Below are 27,145 nucleotides of genomic sequence, written 5' to 3' on the forward strand. Positions count from 1 at the left end.
CTATGGACCGCAGCTATCGGGCATCGGCATCTAAAGCCACGATTGTATTTATAAAAAACTCTCATCCCCGTAACGTTACTACTTCTTACATTCCTTAACACGAAACTTGCGTTGCTTAAAACGTAACGTTAACTTCTAGGTTTCTTACTATATACACAATTATTTTGTGATTCCACCCAAAGTATTAGATGAATATTCAAACTCTCCACGAGTGAATTCGTGAAATCCATCTCAACTAGATACTGTTATCTTTTTCCAGACGAGCGAAAAGCCGGAGTTCCCCTCGTCTCGTCGTACAAAAGGATGTATAAAATTTTATCGCGTATTGAAGAATTCGAGAACACCAATTCCTTCCTCGGAAGAAACGACTTGCAATTAGCCCTAATTTGCTCCGTTGCATTTAAATTGCCTATTACCCGTCTCCCGCCTTTCTGTTTTTTATCTACCCATAGTTTGAACCTCGACAGATATGGCGAAGGTTAACGCTACGAATGAACATCCCGGCACTAAATTGGATTAAAAAACGACGACGGGGAGAGGGAAACGAAAATTTGCGCAGACTTGGATGGGTATGTTAATTCGTTGGCGAACGAAATTTAAATAAAACTTAACAAGGTAACGAATTGACTGTAAGTAGGAATAATCGCGTGTTCAGAAAATGATGCGATTATTTCTTGAGGGTGAATCTTACACGTATGCCGAACACACTTTGTTGCACAAAATTCGCTGCCATAGTTTGCATCCTACCTTGGAGAAATTGAATTGGAATTTCCATACAGCCCCAAGTTTCGTGAGTAAAATCCTGAAAGATATTCCCTAAAACCGACGTCCCACCTGCCCCAATCCTTCTCGCTGGTAATCGAAGTGGGCCGTTTCCTTCCATCTCCCGAAAAGACGATTCCCAGGCCGATAGTAATCTGGAGTACAAGGGACAATCCTTCGGGCGAGCGTATTTATGGAGACTTCTTCTTCCTGTCTCCGGTGCCCGTCTGCCCGTCTGCCCGTTCACCCACGCTATCCTCTCCACCATTTCGGTGAATTGGTAATAATGTATGAACCTATGGGTGCCAGAACCATGAGAAATATTGACGCTGGGCAGTGGTTGTCGCTTATAATATTTTCTCCGAATACAAACCAGCAATAGCCTAAATATACGACGTAATAAATTATTTTTACCGTCTATGGTTATGTTTGAAGACATATCTAATTTGACGTGAATTGCAGGAATTGTTCTACCAAGATGAAAACCTTTACCATCATAGTTTTGTGTCGTACGAAAAAATTACAGTTTCAAAAAAGAATCGTTTGATGCAATATATTTTCTATTATTTATACTGATAATATTTCTGAAAAAAAAATTTACTGGGAATACATCATACGGTGAATAATGAACATCAATCTGACTTGAACCCGGGCATATTCTCAGTTTCAACGATCTACCGACGAATCGGTAAGAGCTGTTCGAGCCAGTCTTAGCCGCTGCTCTTTTCTACGTTATATAGGTATTGTATAGTGTAAAAAGTAAAGAGGGAAGCAAGTGTATTGGATATCGTGCCGTCTGCACGGTGGCTCAATTATAGATAATAAGAGGAGAGCTTACGATCGAATCTGCAGTATGTGACGGAGCGAGACGGGAGGAAAAAGAGAGAGAGAGAGAGAGAGAAAGAAAGGCCGAAGAGAACGATAATATGAGAGAATAAAATAAAGTGGTAGCGGTTGTTATTGAGATAAAATAAATGTCGGATGATGAAATGAGAACCTCGAATCGAGATAGGGCTCGGTACCTACATACTTGGACAATCGTAATGAAATCAGAGCAGGGAAGCCTCGATAAATAGTTCAAGAGGCATTCCCCAACACGTGATGCCGGGACAGCCAAGAAATCCTGCAGCTCGGCGGAATAACCTATATGAATAATGAATGGGAGCACATGCATGCAACGATTGTCAAAAGCTCGAATACGGGGGAGGAACGCCGCGTCTGTATGACGCCGTGTGTGTGTGTTGTTATAGTAACTCGTATCTTCGTATGCGAGGAACAGGTCCGGTAGATTTCCTTGGAGATTATACTGCGAGGTGTCGCGGTAGAAACGAAATCACTCGATACGGCGATCCGCCTTTATGGGAACGATTTAACTTTACTTTATAGAGACGTAAAAGGTAATCTTTTACCCTCGATGGAAACAACTTCTATCTCAAAGTCTATGAGAGTCAATCCGTCCAAGGTTCAATATATACCCATATTTAACGATTGAATTTTTCAGAAACACAAAAAAAAATTTCCGCACTTTCTCATTTGGGATATGAGGGTTTGAGTCCAGCATCCATCGATCTCTTAGAGACTCTAACATAATCATAATAGCATAAGAAAACCATAAAATCACTAAGTGAAAACTAATCAGTGTCAAATACTGGAACCTATCGAGCAAAAGTTTTTTGTTTCGTTAAAGTAACTGTACGATGCTGAGCCTTCCGATGCAATCCGGTTAATAAATATCCAACTGTCATGGATTTCGGGAGAAGGGTGTAATGAATGTTTAATGTGCGGGGAGTGACAAAACTGGGAACAAAATTATCGTTGACAGTTGTATTCGAAAACTTATGAAAACAAAAAAATCTGCTGTCGAGCAAAATGCGCATGACTCTTGGTGTTACGTAGGAAATGTCTGACAATGAATATCACAAGAATCCGAAACACGTTCATCTCTCACACGAATATTGCGTGAGTTGTTCCATGCCCTTTCACTCTGCCGCCTTTTTTTTTATGTATTCACCTTTTTCTCCTCCTTTATTCCGATTCTTCGTTCCTTCAGCTCGGCGAAACAGCAACCAAGACGAAGCAAGACGGGCAGGAAAGTCCTGGAGGGGGAGATAAACGTTTTCGGTTGCCAAAATCAGACAACGGGTGGAAGCAATTCGGGGTGACGTTTTCGAGATAGCTGTAGGTGGTTGGCCCTGGTTGGCGGGTGATCGAGCAATGTATACAACCTCGCTTCTTCAGCCTTCGGGATTTCTTCCTATCGCTGTTATTTATCTTGAGACTCCATCAAAAATCGCCGGATGAAACAGAAAGAAATAAAGCCGGGATTTTACGATCCTGATGCTGCCCAGATTCGCTTAAATTTCCTCTTTTAGTTTACATGATTCATCGTAATATGTACGTTTGTAAAAAATTATTTGCAAATCCATTGGCATTCTACTCGGTCGATTTTATCTTACAACCGAGTTCCGTACCGATTCATAATTTCGTTAACGTGCGTTGTGTGAGAGACTGTTGTGGTGTTTTCGACCTCGAGCCACGATCAGATATTAAATCCGTACATCAACTGCAGGGAGCCGCGACAATATCGCAGACAACAATTAGCAATAAAATATGGAGTAAAACGTTTCGTGGCCTTTGTGTATTAAGATGGTTTCAGAAAAATGTGTACGGTTCTGTATACGATAAGGTTCGAGCATGGCATTACGGGTAGAGTTTTATTGAAATAATGGGAATATTTCATTGCTCGGCGTAAAAAGGCCATTATTATATCTCCACCCCAATGTCGTGTTATACGTATACACGTATACGTACACGTTCAATCATCTTCCGCCTCATCTCGTTGCTCCAAGTATCCATTTCTTCCTTCCCATATGTGTACATATATTCGTTTTTATCTTATCTCCAAAACGGTTACCACACCCCGTTCTAATATTTTTCTCTTTGCGTATTTCCTTAAAAGATTTCTCGCGTTCAGGGCACCTTCTCCAAACGACGGAATGAGCTGTACGATATTCGAGTAAAAAAGCGTCGAAAAAATCTAATCACACCGACATTTTACCGAAGGGGATGGGAGTGATCTTGACGAACAAATTTTATCCCGCCATGCAGCTCATTGCTTATCGGACGATGGTCGGCACCGAGTGGCGAACCTAACGCCGGCATTAAAGTTAAGCCGTAACGACTTCGTGTATTTATCTCCGGTTACCCGCCGCTGCATCCTTGCACGGTGCGTTGCCCCATGTTCCGGATAAATACGCGCGGCGGTGTTCGCTGCTCGGCCAACGCGCTCCCCCTTCCCTTATTTATGGCGGCCCTGTGTCTCCCGAATGTGTCCCGGACCGGCAGATCCCCAAAATTCAGCCCCGTGAAACGCCACGTGGAATCCACCCTCTTCAAGTCCTCGCCTCGCCTCGCCCCGCCTCGTGATTCGAGCTTTTTCTCGCACGTATGAATTTTCCAGAAAAGGCTGAAGATAAGCGTCAGAGTGGAGCTCTCCGCCCGCCGTTTCACATTTTACAAACCATTTGGTTTATGTCGAAGAAAAACGCGGACCGCGCAGGCCAAGGAGGACGGAAACTCGTGGAAATGTTCGATTGTCGACGAATTTACTTCGCTCTTTGATACTTCAAATCCCATATTTACAATTTAAAAGCACCGGATCTCGTTCGTCGGCTTTGAACGAGGCTTCACTGCAGGCCTTCGTGTACTACAAGAGGGGGATCCGTCGCGTGAAATATAGTTGGAATTCCTGACACGGGTAATTGGAATGGATATTTGTCTGCACATACGTACGCAGTTGGGTGGACCGTTCGTACACGTAGAGGTCGTAATTTATCAGGTGAACCGTAATTTATATGAATCACGTTAATAGGGTGTGTACAAAATGACAGTATCCGGGGGGCCGCTACAATTTTGTAAATATCATCAATAACCGCTGATTACCCAATCATTCGGAAATTCGTCCCTGGCCTTTTCTGTCCGTAAAAAAAAACCATTGACCAACATTGTTAAACTTGACATTGTCCAATTTTCGTCCGAACTTTGTCACTGTTTCAATACATCAGAAGCGGCAGTTTTGCAAACCTTAAATTGCAATTTTTACTCGATTTCTAGTAATCACTTTACCCGTGACAACGATCCGTTCACTTTTTAAACCCGTAGCTTTAAAACACGATACTATAGGATCGAGCAGTCAGAATCTATCGAGACTGAAGAGCCGGTGGAGTGACTGAGGAGTCTGGTTGAATCCTACGGACCAGAATGGCACGTGTCAATCCGTCGCGCCCTAATCAGGTTTGAGACTAAGGACGATACTGCGATAGTATTCGGGGTGAATATTTGAACGCCCGTCCGATGCCACCCGACTCAAAAACTACGCGTAATTCAATTGAGTTAAATAATTGAACTGTTGCTACTGTATTTCAAGATCGTTTATACCCTGAAGCAGATGGACCCAATTTAAATTTCAGATATAAAAATAATTCCGTTGAAATTGGAAAGAGGCTCGATGTAACAACTGAAATTACAGCGATAAACCTGAAACTCTGAGGTCTTGCTATTTGTCGTTTCAACTCTGTCTCTGCAGTGTTGCGGTAGTTATTTTTCATCCTTGCTTCACTCCCGGCGAATGGGCCAACCGACGGATGCTGCGAGGCACGATGAGAGATGCACCGTATGCGGAGGAGGAAGCGAGGTGAAGAGAGATGACGAAGGAGAGGAAATGTATACTGTATATAAGAGAGTGGGAAAGTTGGGGTCGGCGCAACGGATCGCAGCGAGGGCGGTAGTGGTTGAGGTGGTCGAGATGGTAAAGGATGGCCCTCGCTTTTACTCCGAAGGACGGAACGCCGGGGTGAAAACACCCCTGCAAGTTGCAAGAGAACCAAGGCTTTCTCGTTCGCAGTGTGATGAAATATTTATCGTCGCTCTTTTGCTTTGTTTTATATTTTTCCTATATATCGCGTCAGGACGCTGCCTGCCGCCCTTTGTTGTATCCCGTAATTCTTTGCCCCGTTACTACTGAACAATTCAGTCAAATTAATCGGGCACTCCTACGAAGATTCGCAACTACGCGTCATGAACGTAACATGAAAACTGGTGACAGCGGTTGCGCGGAATCGTTTTCGAAGCAATTTCCTACGGCGTGAAATTAAATTGCGACATTCTTTAAAACGATACTTCAACTGTTTTAATGCTACGAAAATAACGTAACGCGTGACGTGAATTTAGTTGATCTTGTGAGTTTTTCCGAGTTTTTTCATCGTTTCCGATGGCTAAAGGGGTGGAAATATTAACGTTTCATGAATATCTTGTCCGCAAAATCGGTTCGGAAGGAACAAATTTTTCACCCGCAGTCTCTGCGGGCGGTTTAACCCAATCCGGGCGAAGTGGAAGCATGTCTTTATTTTCAGGGGTGTGCACGTATTGCCCACTCCGCATTCACACATCCGGCAGCTAAAATGTAGTAATTTCCACAAACGTATGGGTGAATACATTTTTATATCGGCATAAAAATGGCGCCAATAAATAGAGGGCGACCGGTCCGGGAGACATTTGCTCCAAAGGGTCCACGACCCGTAATATCCAGCGCCGCGCACTCCTCTCCACGATATTTCACAAGAATCATAAGAGCTCTCTAAATGTCGTCATATTTTTTTTTTTATATAGGTGTATAAGAGCCAACGGAGCGAAGGTCCAAAAACTCGCCGAATGCCCAGCCAAGCTTCACTCCTTCGCAGCCTCGGCCCTCACCTTCCAAGTAGACCGGTATTACACCGTGTGAAATATACACGTGAGTCTTATCTTCAAGAGACACTTATTCCATATTGAAAGACCGAAAATTTAATGAATAAAAAGGCAGATGATAATACTGAATCAACTAAGAGATGCCACCGGTGGTTTTGTCCGTCATCTCGAGGCCCGATAGGACGTTTTTCGATAAATTTCCAGGCCTCATTTGGTTTGGAATGTTCGTATAAGCTTCAGGTATATATATATATATATATATATATATATATATATATATATATATATATATATATATATATATATAAATGTATGAGAAACAGCCAGACGATCACGCACTTCATATACCCCAGTGTTAGATAACGTTCTGTTCGGAGATACCAACGGTTAATTAAGCCAACTACCGTTACTTACATCTAGGTGAACCGAGTTCAAGACAAAGATCCTCTTGTGCGATGCTGCTTGCACTGCAGGGTGTTTGTTGTTTAGTCTCACACACTCTGGTTATATATGTATATACGAGTTGTTGGCACCTACGTGGAATTTAGAGGATCCAGTTTAATTGTTACGGCAAACTGACTCCACCCTTATACGGACGCGCGTTTATGTCGAGGTAATTTAATTAACCCGTTTAAGTAATCCAAGAGTGCGTGTGTTATATTTTCCCTTCCATCGGTGATTTCCTTCTAGCACTTGGGTCGATCGGTCACATCTTCGAAAGCAAGCCTGTAGCAACTATCGCCCGGATCTTTCTCGCCTGGTAATACTTCACGGCTGAGATATTCTCTTCAAAATTCAAATTCACCGAAGCGTATAAATGTTGGAGATAAGTACTTTTGACGATCCTCCGCATCAGATAGCGGAACATTGATCAAGATAACTAATTAATAGCCGAACCATGTATTTTGCATATCTGAGATAGTTTATCCTCTGTATCTCTTTGCACCCTTAATGACGCGCGATAGCATTTTATCACCCGAGATAACTCGGATCTTTATTATGTCCCATGCGAGTAAATAAGCAGCTCCAATCTCCTTCTTTCGTTCGCGCCGCTCACCTTTCGTTTCATTGTGTGCGCGCGAGTGATCGCTTGTACACGATGGAATCCACTACCAGCGGAGACAGGATCCTCGGGAAAGGAACGAGGCAACCGCGCGTTGACCCGTTGAAACCACTTTAACTTTACACATCTTCCGTCTTACGTCGAAAATCACGTGTGTCTACAGGGTGAATGCACTTCGTCGCCGGATTAGACCACAACAAAACTGCGATACAACCTAGCGCCGAAGATTCGCCGGTCCAAGAAGGGCGACGAACGTTTCCGGCGATGTTTTATTCCCATGATTACTGTATTTTTCGCGCCCTCGACGCGGCACGACTTTGGAATAAAACATCGCCCAGAGCCACGACGCAGAAGGAAAAGGCTCTTTTACTACTCGCAGGACCTGCGTCCTGCATTTCAAGGACCTGCAGGCGGTGGGATCAAAGGAGCTGATAAACAGGGAACAGACGGCTCGCTCCGGCAAGGTGATAATTATTTTTACGAAGTACTTTCTGGTTTTCGGCTCTTCATTTCGGACGGACAGGTGGCTGGCCGGAGTTATCGAATTCACGCAAGCTCTCATGAGTGAGCTATTACAGCCGGAGAGCTGGAGGGCTGACAGATTCGTATCTGGCGATAGATTTTTCCTCTTTTTTCTCCCTCTGAGATACCGCGGTGACTCCGGCTGTTCATGGTCGTTCCGCACTTAACGGAGGTGTCAAATTTACGACGTTATACCTACTTGAGGAAGTATTTTTGTCGGAACTCAGCCCCTCGAGCAAGCAGCAACAATATACACTGTCAATTTATATTCCGATGGCAAAACGTGTCGGCGGGGGGATTTTCGAAAATATCAGAGGCGGCATTAGTGGATTATTGACGGGTGCCGGGGGGAGTGGGACATTGATATTCAGGGGCGTGGTGCCAAATTCAAATATTCCTTGCTACGCACCGATGGGGCTGCTTCCTTAGCGCAAGACATGGTAAATAATTGCTAAACCGAGGCGAAGGCGCGGCGAGGCCGCAGCCAAGTCAGGACATTTCGAATAAGTTCGCGCTCACTTTGGAGATATCAAAAGATCCAGTTTTGTAATGTAATGCCCGGTACTTTTTATACAGAGAGTAATGCTGCAGCTATCCGATAATTTTTCAATCAAGTAGCACAGAGACCCTGACGAACAATAGATGCAATGGTGGCTGCATGGGAATGCGCTTGCGACGAAACCTTTATCGAGATTCAAATCGTGAGAACAGTTTGTGGAAACCAAAGCCTCTTGTGGTCCACGAACAGACGTATTATGTACCGAGTATAATACTTTACTGAAGAAATGTCCCGTGCAGTACAGTCGTCGTCATAGAGCGATGAAAAAAATCTGAAATTCCTTCTGCTGTGATTAGCGCCGTGATTTGAATTTAACCGAAGGTGTGCTTGAGTTGATATTCTCCTGATGAAAAACAAAATGATAATCAATAAAAAAAAATGAACATAAGTTTTTGAATCTCACGATGCAAATGAGTAACTTATTTTTTCATGAAATTTGATTTATATTCAGAGCGACGAGGCTGGAAAAATATTCGATTAATAAGGTACGTGAGGTAAAAATATAATCCGCTTTAATATACAGTTATATATTATATGTATACGCATATATTCATTCGAGGCGATGATTGTTGATCATCCTCAGTGTATTCTCGATTCCTCTCAATTTCTCGAAAGCTTGATAAATTGAATCCTTTGTCCGGGCTTCCCGCAGAAACCATATTAAACACTCAGCGAACTAAGCTCAGCTCCAACTCGCCTCCTTCGAAATCCCCAGCCACCGATCTATATAATAGCCTCTCGGCAGGCCGTCTTCTGATCTTCAACCCCCTCCTCCCTAAACCCACCGTCATTTCGCTAAAGCACGCAGTTTTCAGATCTCATTTCAGCCGACGGTCTCTTCTTTTCACATTTTTCATCTCAGCTACTTTTAAGCAATTTGGCGACCAGTCGAATAATTGGCCACTTATACTCGCGAATCGCGAAGCTACCCTGTCACATTTCTTTCTTAAAAATTTTTCAAATTCGAGTTTTGAAACTTACATCACCATCCAGAGACGGATGGTTTTTATTGCGGTTATTACTTTGTCTTTAGTTCAGATTCAGTTTGAACCGTTGCGGGTATCCTTTCTTGCAGCGATTTTTCCTACTTTCCAAACACGTTATTTTTAAAGCTTACGTCGCGTCGGAAGAATAGGTGGCATAGCTGCGTCTAACTGTAGGCTGCAGAAGTATCATAGCGATACACCTTATACACCCGTCGAAGGCTTCCGGAAGTCGAAGTGCTCGCTCTTCGACGTCTCGTCGACACTCAGAAGGGTGGCTTTTACCCATAGGGAAAGGTGGGAGGCGTGTTAATGCCTTTTATTTCGAGACCAAAGCGTCTAGCCGTTAAGGGTAGGTGTTACACTGGCTACACTGGCCGTGTTTCTGTGAGCGTGTTATACAAAATTCTCCTCTCCTCTCTTCTGCCGTTGCAAGAAAACGCGATACTTTATTCATCCTCGGTGGTTCGGCGAGCGAATCCTTGGGGTGGTAATCGCGGGAAATTGCCTCTTAGCTGGATGCTAATTCCTAGAGTTAAATTTCGGCACCGAACAACCTGTACTATCCTCACCATATGGCACACCTGTTTTATGCAATGAGCCAGCCGCGCGCACCGCGTTTGCGAATCTATTCGCAGGTGCAATTATCGTCAGCTGCATCCCTTTCTGCTGATAAATTCCAGGGTGTATGTACGTAATACGTATTATATACCTTCGACTGCACGTGTGGTACGAACGCGTCTCGGACCCTCTTGGCTCGGCGGGACATGCAACGCGTGTACCCGACACAGCCTTTGTCGTTGTATCTTCTTATTACATGCACCAGTGCACTCACGTCTTCCTTCCCTCCAGGATCAGGAACGAAAATAAAAAAGCCAATAGACCGCCAAGTGGGGGCCACGCTACCCCAGATAATACTACTTCGGGCCAAGGTGCGCCGACCTGCGGGTCTCCGAGGAAGAGGAGGAGGAGGAGGAGGAGGAGGAGGAGGCGATAGAGTTGATTTATCCTCAAACACATCGCGCTTTCGTTCTATCCTCCGCTTTTATTTTCTCGCCGAGAGACACTTGCTGGATCGGGAAAGCGGTGCTTTGGATCTGCTACCAGGTTTTAAATGAGAAAACTACCGGTCATTCCGGAGGCGAAGCAAGCTCCGGTGAAACTTCCGGCAACTGACCATCTCAAGACTTTACTCCGGAGTTACGGTGCACTGGTACTAATTTGGGGAGCGAAAGATCCGAGCCAAGTTCCCAGAGCGAAACTTGAAAGTCCCCTTGAATTCCGCTCATTCGCAGCGCGTAACCCGTTAATCCCTTCCCACCCTCTCGAGGTACTCCAGGCATCAACTCAGCTCCCTCTGCACCCTCTCCATGCGCACCCTGCGAGGACCGGCCAGCGAACCAGTAACCATGGCAAACCAGCACACCGCCCGTGTGTGGTGGTCTGACTATGCGAACGTTGCTAAAACGTGCCTAAACTTCGGGATTCTAAGCTCGAAGTTACTCGGTGAGCAACTGATCACTCAGAGGATAATTAGACCAGGATTGAAACACGGATAGGAAGTTGACTCTCGAGTTGCCTCTGTCGCGGAAATCTCATGCCCCCTGCGGTGAATGTAGTACGGCATCGACGAAAGACCCGCAATAACGTCCATCTACACTCTCACACGTCGTAGTAAATCTTACCAAGTCAATGACAACTGTTTTCTTAGCTAGATTTAGGAGCTCGGATTGGGTCCTCCGTGTTCTCGGATATTTGAGCGGGTTCGTCGATATGTTATTCGTTACTACGGGACAGGGTTGAGCATGGGTACTTTGTGCTCATGTACCTACTATAGACTACTCCTATATAAGTTTAGCTGCCAACGAGATTGATAACCTTTGTTTCTTGTTACGGCGCTTAGATTTCCATCTTGTTTATTACACCTCTTAGGATGCTTCGATCTTTAGCAGCTTACGTGTAGAACGTTCGTTTTTGTTTAACTGGGAATAACGTTTTCACGACATCTTGAAACCCATTGACCATCATCTGAATAGATGTCCTGATCAATTGTCGTTCTTGTGTTAATACTAAATTTCATCTGTATAAACAGCCTTACTTGTAGTACTGCAATGATACACCTCGTTATTGCGTCTCCTGTCGATATAAAAGCTCGTAAAGGTGACCGTTTGTTATAAACGGTGTTGCGAACCGTTAATACGGAGAAAATGTTGAGACCAAAAACGACGGATGTGATGTCCATTACGTTGCGAGCCGTACGAACCCTTCGTTTCGTACGTTACCCTCGGTTTCGCCGTTCATCCGGCTGTCCGGCTCTTGAAGCACCGAGTTTATCCCTTGGTGGCCACTTTTAACGTCCCTTACCGTCGCGCGTCGCCTAGCTACGCGATATATAGCGTCCTCGGCAAGTTTATCTCCTTCTAACCAGTGGCTACCAAACAAGATAGATCGGCACGAAGTTCGCCAAGTGAGGGCATTAGAATCCCATAAATTGACTCGCGGGTCGCCGATTTTCGGTTTCGGGATAATTCGATTATTCGACCATAGGACGGATATACGACAGGCTTATACCCGAGAATGGAATAAATATTTTATTGCCTGGTCCCGAGGCATCTCTTCTCCTTCTTTAACCGATACGAATCACTGCACCATCTGACCACTGCCAATCAATATCTGACAGCTACTCCTGCGCCGTTTTCGTAACTTCGATTCGTTCGCTTTACCGAATTTCCTAAAATTCCTTAAATTTCTGCCAACCGATGCCGACAGTATGATAATGCGAAAAACGAAAGTTGCGCACTTGGTAGCTCCAGATGTTTGCACCCTGCTAGAAGGCACGGTCGTATTCAATCACACGGAACACGAGAGCCCGTGGTTGAAATATTCCCGTAGGTTCAAACCAGAGCACGCGTCCCTAACTGACCAGCGGGTAAAGTAATGGCTATGTCACACATAAATATGTCCGGCGTTCCTCGATTTATGCGAGTATGCAAACGCGCTGCCCCGAGGTCCTTGCGTTGACGGGGGTTTCCCTGGGTCGGCGACGTCTTCCGGACGGGAGGCGTTAATGAAAACCATCCGCTCCGCAAGGGACACAATCCAGATTCCATTCACGGGCAAGGTGTCACAGTCACACTCTTACAAAATCCCAAAAACTGATTACTGCCGCAGAACTGTTAGTAGAATGTCGATGCTGACTTATTCATTTATTCGACTGGAAAGATGAGAGTGCAGTTCACGCCATACGAGGTGAAGAAGGTTCACGACTTTTATGAAGTACGAAAAAGGACTCGAAGGACGTTCAGGGTGGTCCAGGGTTTGGCTGAAGGTAAAGCTGCTTCACTCGAGCCAATCTTGATGGACCAAGGAGTTTTCTGGCGCTGCTCTGGACCGTCGAAGAAGCATTGATGAATGAGAGCGGATGCGTTCTGAGCTCCGCTCGACGCCGTGTTACAAACTAGAGAACAGACAGACAGGCTCGACGCAGAGGCGCCAGAACACTTTCACAGGGGCCGCCCCCGGCTCTCTGCAATGTTGAGTGTCTGGCGCAGGCTGCCTCGTTTGGAAGAGTAGCGTGAGTGGTACACGGATCCACGTTTCTACTGCACCTTGTACGTTCTGCATACGCGCACGAAGCCGTGACACAAGAACCTCCACCTCTGAACTGGATGATTGAATTAGCATGGTGCTAGTCGCAAAGGTATATAAGGGTGCATCTCGCCCTCTGACTCCCGGTCATAGTTGTCACAATAACAGAGGTGATAACAGAGACTACGCTCAGTTACTCTTTCGGTCCAACTTGAGAGGCAACGATGCGCTGATGTCAGTTTTGAAATGTTCGATTCTGATTGCTTGTATATTTGGTTTTCTATGGTTTTCGTGTCTCTTTTTTTTCGTAGGGTGTTCGATGCCGAATACGCTACAGATTAACGGACATACGAAGTGCATAATTTGAATATTTTTCAACCTGGCATTCAAATCATTTCCTTGGTTTGTCATAAAATTCATGCGCATTACGCTTTGGACTTTCACAATATCGTGGAAAATAACTACACCGCAGCTTCCTTTAAATTCAATTCACGAAACCATGAACCGAAAAGCTTTTTGTTTTGTGAAAACTTAGAAATTCTTCATTGCCAAAGCATGCTACATTTTGTTATTTTACAGAGTGCACTATTGATGGAGCACAGGCTTAACTAAAATTTAACTTAACTAAAAAGAGAAAAGGACAATCTCGGTACTTTTCGGATCGAGCGTAAGTTGATGCGGTATGAGTTAAAGCCAGTATTTTTTGTACTCCGCACATGCGCATTCGCAGAATCGCTCTACCGTCGTAGAAACGGGTACTTTGTGTACGGAAAACACGTTTGAAAAACCGGGTCAAACATGCATGCGTTACATAAAAGACGTTCTTATTCGACAGTATTTGGTACGTCTGTGATTTTTCCACCGCTTCACAAGCATGAAATAAGCGTGCATTTCTCTCGTTGAAGGTGCTCCTGTTTTCCGCAATGATATCTGACAGGCGTAAGATTCAAGCCGGTAACTTGGTTAGCATCCAATGAAGCGACGGGCGGCGCCCTTTCACTACCAATCCAATTTCTCCACAATACCGCATAAATAGTGTTATCCAGTTAAGTGGCAATATTCCACCCTTGGTTCTCTCTTTTCGTCTATCTCTTTCTCTCTCTCGCGTCCTCTATTTTTCCCCCTTCGACGTTCTCACCCTCCTCCAGTTTTCTCCTTACCGTCGTCCCCTTTCGTGCAGTTTCTCCTTAGCTCGAGCTATCTGGTATTCATTACCCTCTCCGCTATTTCCAGAAGTAGGTACCTACACTAATGCCGGAGGAGTTAGAATTCGCTCAGCTGAACCAAGAGGCAGTTGATTTCTTGCCAAAAATGGGTGAAATGTCGGGTGAAATTGAACCGCATGTGCCACAGATTATGAAGTTTAATCTTTCGCATGATCAAGTACACGAAACCCTAGTGCGAAGACATTATAATTCTCTTTGTCCAACACCTCGACCACCTCAGCCAGACCGAAACTTTTCAGACTCTCTGCTAGCGCATGTAAGGATAATTTCGCAGTACGAGCCACTAACGTAAGTCTCAGATCGGATCAGCCGTCGTTAATTCTATAACTTTGGATATTATCGAAGTCTGGAATAGAACTAAGAGTCTCGGGAGTCAGTCGACATTATGGTCCGGCTATGCGATATATCCGACTAATGCGAGAACAACTCTCTGCAGACGTTACAAGATTTCGATTTTCCGATCAAAACTTTTTACATCTAATCCACAGATGAATTGATCCGACGGCGTGCACCTGACAGAAAAGTGGTTCGGGTATCTATCGATCAACATTTTTTGCTCTTTTTCATTGTCAAACAAATATACGATTCCCAAAAACACGTCAAGTGAATAAAAAGACGAGGAAGACAAATGGTAACTTTGAACGAACTGACAAATCGAATGAAAGAGAGAATCGCGGAGGCTGATCTTACGCCTCGACGTTTTACATACCAAACTCCTTGGCTGAAGTACTGGGCCAAAGTCTCGTACCGAATTGATATGCGACGTCGAGTATCAATTCTATAGGAGTGGCGCATCACGTGTGTTACTCGAAACTAGCATTTTCGAGGCAACGGCGATTAGCCAGACCCCCATAAATACCAACGTTGAAACGTGAACCGCATGCGTCTCCCACGATCGGAACGAAAACACGGAAAGAAAATCTACGACCTTTGAATTCATCCGTCAAGCGAAGAAATAAAAAAAAAAAAAAGAAAAAAGGAAACAGCTTTTGGAAGCAAGTAATGGGAATATAACTGCACCTTTTTAGCGGGCTGTAAATTTTCTTGAAAAACGTGATTTCCACCGCGGTTTTCTACCGCCGAGTTCGGTGACGTTATCCATAGGATCTGGAATTAGCGCCGCCATGTTTTGCCGGACGGACTAAATCACGCTTAAGATTTTGCCGACATCCGTTTGTTTGCCGCTGATCGATATCATAAGGGAAAGCCAGACAAGCATGACGAACGAACTAACCTCGCATGCACGCACTCAGCTCTTGGATCTTTTTAGGATTATACGTGGCCGTTTGAATATGCCGATTCGCACCCAGTGCACGTCGTATAATCGTCGTAATTCATAATCTTTATGACTCGACAATTATTTCTTTTAACTTTCTCACCTTTATTATACCACGAAACAGATTATTCTGCTATCCGTGATGCGATGAATTATTCGATCTTAAAACCTATAAGAAAGAAACCTTGACTTTTCATCAAGCAAAATCCTTGTGCATGCACTGTGATTTTCACAATCAGTCACCAATTGATATCTTTTCATACAGTTTCAAACTACTTTCGCAAATCTCGCATTCCATTTCACTACGTTATTTCCTTCAATTGTACACAAGTGTAGTTATGGAAAAAGGAGCTCTCAAGTCCTTGTGCTAAACACGCTGTGCCTTTCAATACTCAATCGAGCCTTCTTGACTCGTTTTGTCAACGAGCCAGCTGGTGTAATGGAAATCGATCAGACACCGTGGCAACCTGATTACGATTCCATCTGCAGACCGTCCACGGTTGTACGGATGGACAATTAGGAGACAATCACTCGATAACATCAGGGTATGGAGATAACCCTGTGACACTAGAGCATGCGTATATAAACCCCTGTAATAGGTCCCTCAGATGTGCAAGGTTGCCGGTTTATGGGAGCCTCCAATTCGGGCAAACCGCTCATTCTGCTCCTCGGAAGCAAATTAACGGAAAGACAAGTAGGTACCGGGGACACGATGACCGGGATTGTTACAGTGCCATGACCAGAGGCACAAAGGTGCCCGAAAGGATTGCGCAGGTTACTGGCACTGCTGCCCGGTCGCAAGGAGGATTCGAATAATGTGTATTTTCCTTTATGACGAGCAGGTGGAAGGGACAGATATAAGCTTCGGCGTCCCACCATGGCGGTGACGGTGTTCCACATGGTCGACCCCAAACGGTAAGCGGCCCTAACGCCCGCCAGGATAATTGCACCCTAGGCTCGTCGCGTCGTTGCGGACAGGGGAACCAACCAGCAAACCAACCGCCCCTTCGCGCCTGCTGCATGGTTTTACAGGGAGGGGATTGTTTTTGGTAATTGGGTGGGTCGTGCCGAGCATGGTAATACGGGGTGATACGGTTCCGGGTCAAAATTATGAGCACCAAGAGGCATAAATTCATTAATTTGAATTGCAGGATAAAACGTAATTGAAGCGACGCCGCCGGAAGTCTAATTCTTCCGTGAACAGAGAGGATGAACCGGCGCTACAATGGCCTGGCATGCGGCTCCGCTGAGCAGTATCTTTGCTAGGAAAAACTAAACGTAAACTCGCGCGGCTCGAACCCTCTCACTGACGATCGATAGTGTTCATGCGATCAAATAAAGCACGTACGCGTGAACTTCGACGTCGCGTCGTGGTAATCACCGTTGTATGGCTCCCTTCAATAGAACCCTCGTTAACGAACAACGCCGACGGTGGTTGCAGGGGACGGTTTTGTAACCCGCCTGATAACTATCCCTCTGTAATAACCTAGGCGGTCACTCATAGTGACGACGGATTACGAATCTGTTCGCTTATTTAACACTCTTCAATGAGTGCAGGTAAGCGTCCTCTTGGCGCAAGTTAAAGTGCCACAAGAGTGCTGGAATTCTTCCAGTTTAATGAGAGGGAATACACGCACGGCATCTTTGTCTATATGACGAGCTTCGGGACTACGAATATATTATTAAAAAATCCAGTTTATTTAATATCAAATATTTCATTTACTGGTGAGGATGGTCGGTAGAATTGTTTCAGTGCACAGATATACGTGAGACGGATAGTTAGTGAAAAGAAGGCAAGAGAAACAAGAAAAGTTGGTAAAAAGGTTGATAAAAAGGGAACGCGAGGGATGCAGTTTGCTTAGGAGATATCGACGGACGGGATACGCGGCGAAAGCGGTAAACTGAATACAAATGACGTTATCTAAAAACTGGCGAAACTCCACAGCCGGTTCACAGAAACGTGAATTTCGCCGAGAATTACTGCTATTCCAATATATTTTTCGCTACATACACTACACGGTGGAAATTCCATCATCTGCCCATTTACCGTCAATGAAGTCCGTGTAATTAATCCCTCCCCAGTGGCTGCAACGTAATAACAAACTGCAGACCCCGACTCGATTTTCGGTGATGGATTGCCTCCCGTGATGAGAAAATCATACATAGGTACGAAATATCCTAACGTGAAAAAAGGAGATAAAATCCGCCACACCGGTATAGCATTGGCTGTATACACGATGCATGAATCTATGCTGTACGGACACGTGTGTATGTGAGAAAGTAATTATATTCTTGCAAAAACCTGCAGCGATTTTTCCCCGTTCTAAGATCCAAATATCTGGAGGGTAGGTGTAGTGTAGGAATGTTGAATTTCTCGGTGAACAAATGCACCACAGGTATAAAATATGATCGACGCATGATTGGCCGGGCATTGTGTTTCTCTATGGGGCTTGTCCATGTTGATGGATCACGAGTACGAAGATTCTTTGTATTTCTTACCGTTTCTTTCGCCGCTTTTCCAAGAGCACGGGAGGCACGGGACGCGTATATATGGGAAATTGAGCGAAGGGGAAATGCCGAGAGATGGCATTGGGATAGTAGTAGTTATATACGGTCGGAGATGTTGCATCGGCACGAAACGAGCCAGTCATTTTCCGAATGGTGCCGTGAATTGGGAATTCCGGCGAGGCGTAGGGTTGATATCGGTTCCTTGTTCCGTCCCCTTCGATTTTACGAGCCCACGTGGCACAGTCCGCGGCCAATCATCGTCGGAAAATCGACGAAGGACAGGAGCGGCCTTCTTTCAGGTTTCGTTCAAACGATACTCAGTTATGGGATAGGCATCCAGGTTCTTCCTAGTAAATTCCAGCCCGCTTGGCAGTCAGCTTCAATAATACAGCCCGCGTTCATCTGATTCAGACCTTGCACGTACTACGCGATACCATAGAAACAACTTGGACAGACCTCGAAGGCCTTATCGATCGCCGACTAATTCCCCGGTGCAACGCGTTTTTTTCTAGCTAAATCGGCGTTCCGTCGATGGACCCGTTATCTCCTTCACTAGTCCGCAACAGAGTTCTTTTCTCCAATCGGTTTCTATCAGTCTACTCGACCGGTGCCCGGACGCTAAGGTAGGAGGAGGGAATTGAAGGGGATATAGAGATCGAGCTATCTTCTATTTTGTTTTCGCTTATCAAGACGACGTAATCCGGGAAATAAATCCTGTAGGTTGCAGAGGCTTCGCGGAACGGTTCCAGCGCCAGCCACCCTCGCTTTTGGACTCGGGTGTGAGGCCGCGTCGATACCAGAGGCCACCTTTCTTCGTTCTCTGATTCGAACGACAATAATAGGCTGTCTGACCCCGGGTGAACCCGTGCTTCAAGCCTGATTCCTCTATTATACACATGTTGCCTGCTCGCACGGACAATCGACATGCACATACCGGCCGAGTGCCTACTCTCGTTATTGATAGAAATTAATCGAACCGAAACTGACTATCCGAGTCGGACTCGGCGGGAGAGCATTGGAGTTTACTCACAACCGCTCGGCTTGAAAGGTCGATTGGAAGATATCGATTGGGGATTCAAAAATCAATTTTCAATCCTTAATGCGGTGACTACGAGGCCAGGCCCGGCGTAATGCCGACGAATTAATAGACAGCACTAATATTGCCAAGGGCAAAGTACCTCGAGTACAGATCGATCAAAACGGAGCTAAATATGAATGATACCAGAAGATATCGCGTTACGGAGGATGAAAATACGCCCGTGTGTCATTGGAGTTTGATTTATACGCCAGGCTTGATCGATCGTAATTGAAACAAACAAGCGTAAGATGCATTCCTTGTCTGTCGTACCTGTACAATATTATCTTGCGTGAGTGCAGAGGTGAAATTGACATGATGGTGAAATGATTACAAAAGTACGGGGGGAAACCTCGCCTTATACAACCTGCATGCGAGTAATCAACTGGGGATAGAAAAACACTATCCAACTCAAGTATTCTGAGAAGGATATTTCTTTGAACGAGACCTTCTTCTTCCTCGGACTTGCCATTCGATTCACCTCACCTACGGCAATTAGGATTGATTTAGTTTACAGTTGATCACGCAATCGTGAATTTAGCAGTGAAATGAAGCGGCCCAATGACGCAGTGATAACAACAGCTGCTGAGTGTTCCTAAAGGTTGCTCGAGGCGCGAAGGTTAATGCGAAACACATTAAAGAAGGGTTCCAGCACCCGCTAGGTGAAACAGTGATTTCGTAGCGTGTCAGCTGGCCACTCATCGCGAGAAGCGCGATAAGGCAATCTAGTAGAGAACAGTGAACCAGAAAAGCTCGGAAAGGCGCGATAACGGGGTTTGTATTCGGTGTCTTTTAGTCCTGTAAGAGAACAACATTGGAAGCTTTTTATTGAAATCTGGGATGTTTTAGTGGTACAATGGAGCGCAAAATAATCCCATTACCAAATGGCAGATTCTGCCGCAGACCCGACGCGTCATGAATAATTGTCCAGTATCGATTGTGGTGCGAATTGGACCAATGCAGTCGGTTTATTGGGTCGTCGGACGGACAACAAGTTTCATCACTTTGGATCAACGCCGCGACGCGCTGAAGTATGAGTCCAGTTCAGTCGCCGAAGTTGTGTGCGGAACAAAGGTAAAGAACGGTCTCAACCCGAAGTAACAAGATAATATTTCTGGAAAAACTATGTCCCGTCCTAGTCGTTGTGTTCATTCCATCCACGTGAGGGATCCTAAGAAAACGTTCCTGGGTGCCGAAATTTTCGCCGTGAAATGAGGTCAGGCAGGTGAGCTGCGTGCGAAGTGATTCGGTGATGCTGGGTAAACATTGTCCTCCATTGCTGTTGGTACAGCGGTCGGAATATGATGAGGAAGTGTACTCAGTCGACCGAGATTGACACCTGTGTTATTACCGAGAGTATTATAGGTATACAAAGATATGGTTCAAAAAAGTCTGAGGGAATAACGTCTGAATAAACCTGACGTCGACCCTAAAAAGTTTGAGGATGTTTATCACGGGAAACCTATTAGGGAAGTACAGAAACAAGAGTGATAGAAATTGAATAATAATCTCTGACCGCTGCAACGTACAGCTGCCGTACCTACCTAATCTCTTCAGTGCGGTTCCGTGTCCAGTCAAGTACCGCTTTGAGCTCGGTAGTGTCGCGAGCATTTATACGATTCGGTCCCCCTCCTTTCACCTGCTGCGTCAAAAGTGCATGGGAATACTATCCGGTCATCGTCCACAATACACGTACTCGACGAGATGGCCCCTTGTCACGAATAGATGTGACGCGGTGTCGGTGTACTTGTGACTCCGAGTGTGAAGTTACATCGGTGCACCGGTGAGCTAGATCTCTGGGTTGCTGCCGGGACTGGCTCGCTGGCTTCATCCACCACGGATACTCCTTGAGTAACTGCTTATGTTACTTGACCCATATGAGCCAACCACGCGAGGTGCACCGCTGCACCGGGACTGGAAACGACGGTGAGATCTTGGAACCGTAAAACCCTGGATATTGTTACTTGCAGCATGTTGCAACTAATGGAGTTATAATTTGCCGGTGTCAGTTTTCCTTTGCAGGATTTTTTCACGATATTGTTCGGATTGTATCCGTCCTTGTTTACCGACGTCGCGGGGTGAAGAAGAAACCTTATTCTGATTTTTCTGCGTCAAGGATAATTTTTTCCTCGGCTTAAGTCATTATAATACGCGATATGCGCATTGACGTGAAAAATGAACGATCGGTGCGAGGAAGCCAGATACCGGAATGCTGATAACCATTGCCGGAAATTTCAGTGATATTGCAGGTCTTGACTAAGGGCGTTACACTCTTTCGGTATTTCGACTCTCAATAAATATATTGCCGGTGAAATATAACTGCCCGAGATAAGGCTTCGATGTTTATTTTTTATTCCATTTTTCTCCACGCGCGCTCTCTTCTTCTCTTCTTCAACTCGTTGATAAATGTGGCGCGTTTCAATCCATTAACCATCCAAATGCAAGAAGCAGATGGCAAAGGGTAGGTATACCCACTCCAATAATGCCTGTAGAAACGCGGGGCGCTTCCTTCGAAGTATCGAGGATTGTTTCTCGAATAATTTTGTCACTCTTCATTGAAAACCAATCGCGCTTTTCCCTCCGCCTGTGCCCGCTTCACGTTTTCAGATATAATCAGCAGTAAATTCCCTGTAATTTCCGATCGAATCAAGTACGGAATCGCGAGACACCCGAGGAGTCCAGGACCTCTCAAGGATCGCTAACGATCCAAGAGCCGCCGCAGCCAGCGGGAGGGTCGGATTTGCGCAGAGCGATTGTTGAATTGGCGTGCGGATAATGCGGGTACCTTAAATTCATTCTACTCCTTATCCGCTCCAGGAGCTCTTCACGGAGTAACATTGTGAACATCCACCGTACGACAGCAATTTTCATCCTCGCGAAAATTGATCGCGCTTCATTATTATTCGCACAATGCTCCAGCGGCAGCCATTGAAACGCGATGGGATCTCCTCCGGATTCTTCATGCCGTGAATCATTCTTTTGTATCCCTGCGGATTGCCAGCTATACGTACAACCTGCACCGTACATGCGGCACGCGTTAAGGCATCACTCAGAATTGAGCCATCGAAACGCGAAAGATATTTCTTATTGCATTCCACCGAGTGTGACACGGTAGTCGAACCCATTGTGCAGACGAGACTCTAGTCGAATCGTTACCTCGAAATCGATACAATTTACATGTTTGTGCGGCCCGAATCGAAATGGTGGGCTGAATAGCGCGTACAAGGGCGAAGGGTCTTGAGCCACGGTGGGGTTTTCTTTCCTTCGACGACAAAGGGGATCGATCGCACCTTGACTATTCTCGACTATCGGTTAAATCAATCTGGTCCCAGTGCCGCCGCGTGGTGTTCCGCCGCGCCGCCCAAATGAGCGACCGATCCTTATACCTTTGCAGGCGCCCGTCGAAGAATGGGACCCCGTGATAGATTTCATCTTTAAAGCGAGATGGATTTACCGGTGGCAGTTGCCGGGGCTCCGAGGGTGGATCGGAAAACTAAACTAAATGGAAAGGGCGACGATTTCTCTCCCGTTTCCCTTCTTGCCTCTGCGATCCCGCCAACGCTCTCCGACCCTTAACGCTTTTCGATTTCAAACTTGGATCGAAATTTATTTCCTCAATCGTCACTCCCTCAGAATTAAACCGTGTACCTGATACCGGCACTCAATATATTTCTCACTCATTTCTAGGAACTCACCTTTTCTTCCTAGTCACCGCCTCTTGCTTTCGGTCAGAGAAATTTTTTTCTTCACCGTTCGACAAACGTGTGATAATCAATCCGCAGTAAACAAGGTTTGAAATCGTCCGTAATATTTAGGGAGAATGCTATCCCCGTTTCAATCCAGGTTCAAACCCTCCAAACTGAGAGCTGATGTATACCGGTATAATATTTCGATATAATGAAAAGTACCGAATCTATATCTGTTCCTCCCGCGGAAACGCGATTTCGTCTGTCTCTGACAAAGGTTTTTTTTTAAATAAACGCTTGAAAATTTTTCTCATTATTCTTTCACTGTCGAAGTAATTCTGGAACGAATTCAGGGTTATGATCCTCTCACAGCTTTTCGGTGTTCATCTCTGTGTAAGATACGAAAATAATCCGCGAGAAAAAAGTGGAAGCACGAGTCCCTGGAGAATATTCAGCAGTCTTTTTTACAGATATATCTTAACTTGTGACTTCTTTGCTCGTGCGCAGAATACACCGCACGTACCCTACATCGTACAGAGCATATTACATGCGCGTATTGCGATAGATGCACTTTTACAATCTTCGGATCGTATTATACCGTTCATTTTTACCGACCAACGACAGCGATATCAGTGAAACCAAATCACTAGGCGGAGCCAGCTAGGACAGATTAGTATAAAGTCTGGAGGTCTGGACAAGCTGATCACAGTCGCCTCAGCTGCATCAAAAACGAGCACCTCGATCATCATGGCTTGCAAAGTAAACAGCGGATATATTTTCATCCGACTTTCACTTCCCGATTTTTCAATTAGTGGGTCGAGAAATTGATTTCGGAATCATCTGACTGGAAAAATTGTCGGAAGTTCACATTAAACCCCAAGGAATATGTCCCAGCGTTATAATATAAACCTTCACGTTTCAGCTGATAATGTTCACCGGCCTGCTCGCCGTAGCTCATGGAGGAATAATTGGCGGAGGCATCGTTGGATCTCCAGCTGCTGTGGCTGTGGCACAACCTGCAACCGTCGTTCGTACGGAAGACTACGATCCCAATCCTCAGTACAGCTACAGCTACAGCGTCGCTGACGGCCTGACCGGTGAGTTTGAATAATTCGAAAATGACACGGCGCGTGTTTTTGCATCGAGAAATTTTACAGCCAATTTTGCGGTTTCCACAAAAGCCAGAAATCATGACTGTGTATCTGGCTAACGGGTAAAAACTTGTGCAGAGTACGGTGTGGCTGGATAGTTTGATGCTGGGTCAGAGTTAACGGTCTAGTTTTCGCGTGTTCAGCACTGTGCTTCTGAAACACTCAACTGCTCTCATTTCCTCCGACCCTACAGGAATATTCAAAGTTTAGCAAAATTATCACTGTTCTGGTGGGAAATTTAATCCAAAAGTCTCGCTGAGTTACATTTGAGGAACGAATGGAAATCCCGCAGTGAAAAAGTCTTTTTCACTCTGCCCTCTTCACTCCGCCTGTTAATGTCACTGAGAAAATGGACCATCCTGAGTTTAATGGCCGGTGTAAAGACACACGCTGTACACTCTGAATAACATATCGGGTCACAGAAGTTTTCACATAATCGTAAAATAAAGTGTTCTGCATACGTACTACCAAACAGCCAACGATGCAACCTTCGTACCGGCTCTTCTTCAAGTGCCTGCAGTTTGCCAGATCCAGATGTTATCAAATGTTCTTCGTAAAATCCAAGAGAATCAAACTACTTGATCTCGAAGCTTTTATACGACGTCTAGTACAACGAGCGGTTTCGGAAGTTTGGAAAAAGAAAGTTACAATTAGTTTTGACGCTCGCTAGACCCACCAAACACCCTGACTTTTTCGTGACCCGATAATCTTTTCATTGCGTAATTTACTTTCAGTTTCTCGGAAAAACGATTCATTCCAACTCGTTCGTCCAACTTTGTTCGAGGAGCTTTCCCATGAATTATTAACTCGACTGTTCGCTCAATCCTTTTCTGTTCCATTTGTCAAACTTGCACGAAATGAAGAGGATTACCCCGCTTCTTGTTGCCCGCGTGTTAAAGCATCAGGCAACTGACGTAAAATTATACCACAAAATAACATTTTAAGGCGATAACAAGGCCCAGGAGGAAACGCGCAACGGAGATGTTGTCCAGGGTAGCTACAGCCTCGTCGAACCCGACGGCTCTCGAAGGACCGTGTCCTACGCCGCCGACCCGGTCAACGGATTCAATGCCGTGGTCCAAAAGGACCCTGCCATTTCAGTTAAGACCGTCTCTGCGCCGGGGCCGCTTTTGGGACAAACTCTCGTCACAGGACCCCAGCAAATCATCCGGCATCCGATACTGACCGGGGCCGCTGGGCCAGCGGTGGTGACCACTGCTTCCGGATCGCTACTCCGTCAATCGGTAATGATCTGAAGAGGAGCTTTTTGTATTCGCGTCGTAAGTTCGCGCCGAAATCGAACGCTGTTGATTTTTTGTAGGCTGTACTTGCCGGCGGTCAGGTGCTCCGGCAGTCGCTGGTGGCCGGTGAACCCGTACTTCGTCAGTCAGTGATAACGGCGCCCTCCATCACGTCTCAGAACATCATTAGTGCCCCGTCCGTCAACGGTGGTGTCGTTGCCACCGCACCGCTGGCCTACGGCATCGGACTGGGACTTAGGGCCGGATCTCTTTATAGTGCCCATCCTGTTCTCCAGTCTGCCTACGGAACTGGAGCTATACTGAAGGTTCACTAAGTGGCAGAGATGCCAACGATTCAGCAACAGCGTTTTCCTACCTTGGGTCAATGTCCGCCCGAGACGCAACGTTGGATAAAAACGCTGTGGCCGATTCGCGAACAACTTGAACCGAGTAAATCTTCAGAAAACGACACTTAAAGAGTAACAAAAACAAGTTATCGCTTTGAATTTGGTCAGTATTTAGTGTCATTTCGGTATCGCGCCTAACGCATCTCGCGCTGATTCCAATTAATGTAGCCGATCTGTTATAAACAAATTATAAATCGTAGGAGAAACTTATGGTCGAAAGACCGATTGCAAATTTTTACATGATTCTCAAGGTGATGATGCAGTTTTCTTTTTTGAAGCTATACTTTGAGTTTTTGTTCTCTGAAGTGATCGTCAAGCTGCCAATTCGCTTTACATTTTAGAGACAAGTGATACGAAATTCATACGAAAGGCAACAGCCAACTTCTGACTTGATTGATTAGACGCTGCTTCATCTCTTTTCCCCTTATTCTGTTTGCACTGATTCTAACTCGCACGATGCGCACGAATTGTCTAACAACTCTAATTGCTTTTTAAAAACTGAGTATCTTCTCATCTGGCACACGTGAGTTTACACCCACTGGCACGTGTGCAATGGACGTGAATATATCTAATCAAGTCTTAACACTAGCGTTCTTTGACACGTAATGTTTACCCCGGACGGTGTATTTTCTCGGTGGCAGCTCTGTAGAGTCGGTAAAAGAAGAACGTGATTTCGAACTCAGCTGTTACCTACTCCGCCACAATCTACTAGCTTTCAGAGCGAGATCTGCGATAATTCACCCGACAAGTTTTTCTTTCTTTCGTTCTTTACCTATACTTTTCCCAACTGACTAGCTGTGAACTATGGTCTACGATTTATGAGCTAATATTTAAAGTAATCGTTATGCGTAAGCGACACCTTTTAAGCGTAGGTATTAGTCACGATTTGTTCGTTATTAAGCATAACACATAAGTCATTTATGGTCAACCCACTGTAACATATAAGCAATGATTCGATGTTTTAGTACGCCACACAAAATAAACAGGAGATTCAAAATAGCTTCTATTCCATATCCGTAATTACTCAACTCGCTTCTTGCTGGTTCAACAGAAAGTCTAACAGCATGTGTCAAGATCGGTGAATAATGAGTCTGCTGACTGATGATATATTACCTTAGAATTGAATGTTTATTTGAGCTACAGTTAAGATTCTAAATCTTATTAATAATCTAATAAGATTAGAAGAAGAATCTGAGGTAAGGGTTTAGAATAAATCATGTCTCACATACGACTGAAAAAATAATTTTGAAAAAGTCACAGACAACATTTAATGAATGTTGCAACCTCGCAGTAGAACCCGTGAAATAATAATCTAGACTCGAAATCGTTGCAGTCTAGACGATAAAATTCAAG

General features: G+C 45.1%; 1 protein-coding gene across 2 annotated transcripts in view; it reads left to right on the forward strand.

Moving 5' to 3' along the window:
- Positions 1-26,450, forward strand: part of LOC107219892 (cuticle protein 19.8) — a 230,372-nt gene extending 203,922 nt beyond the window's left edge. The window contains exons 1-4 of one of the 2 annotated variants that reach the window (XM_015658246.2): positions 23,713-23,752; positions 23,916-24,090; positions 25,090-25,388; positions 25,466-26,450. In XM_015658246.2, coding sequence (XP_015513732.1) covers positions 23,741-23,752; positions 23,916-24,090; positions 25,090-25,388; positions 25,466-25,720 — 741 coding nt within the window. In that variant the 5' untranslated portion in view covers positions 23,713-23,740 and the 3' untranslated portion in view covers positions 25,721-26,450. Of the gene's footprint in view, positions 1-23,712; positions 23,753-23,915; positions 24,091-25,089; positions 25,389-25,465 lie in introns of those variants that run through there. The other variant, XM_046736317.1, reaches the window with a different exon arrangement.
- Positions 26,451-27,145: the final 695 nt, after the last annotated feature.

The sequence above is a fragment of the Neodiprion lecontei genome, chromosome 4, assembly GCF_021901455.1.
Source record: "Neodiprion lecontei isolate iyNeoLeco1 chromosome 4, iyNeoLeco1.1, whole genome shotgun sequence".
Lineage (NCBI taxonomy): Eukaryota > Metazoa > Arthropoda > Insecta > Hymenoptera > Diprionidae > Neodiprion > Neodiprion lecontei.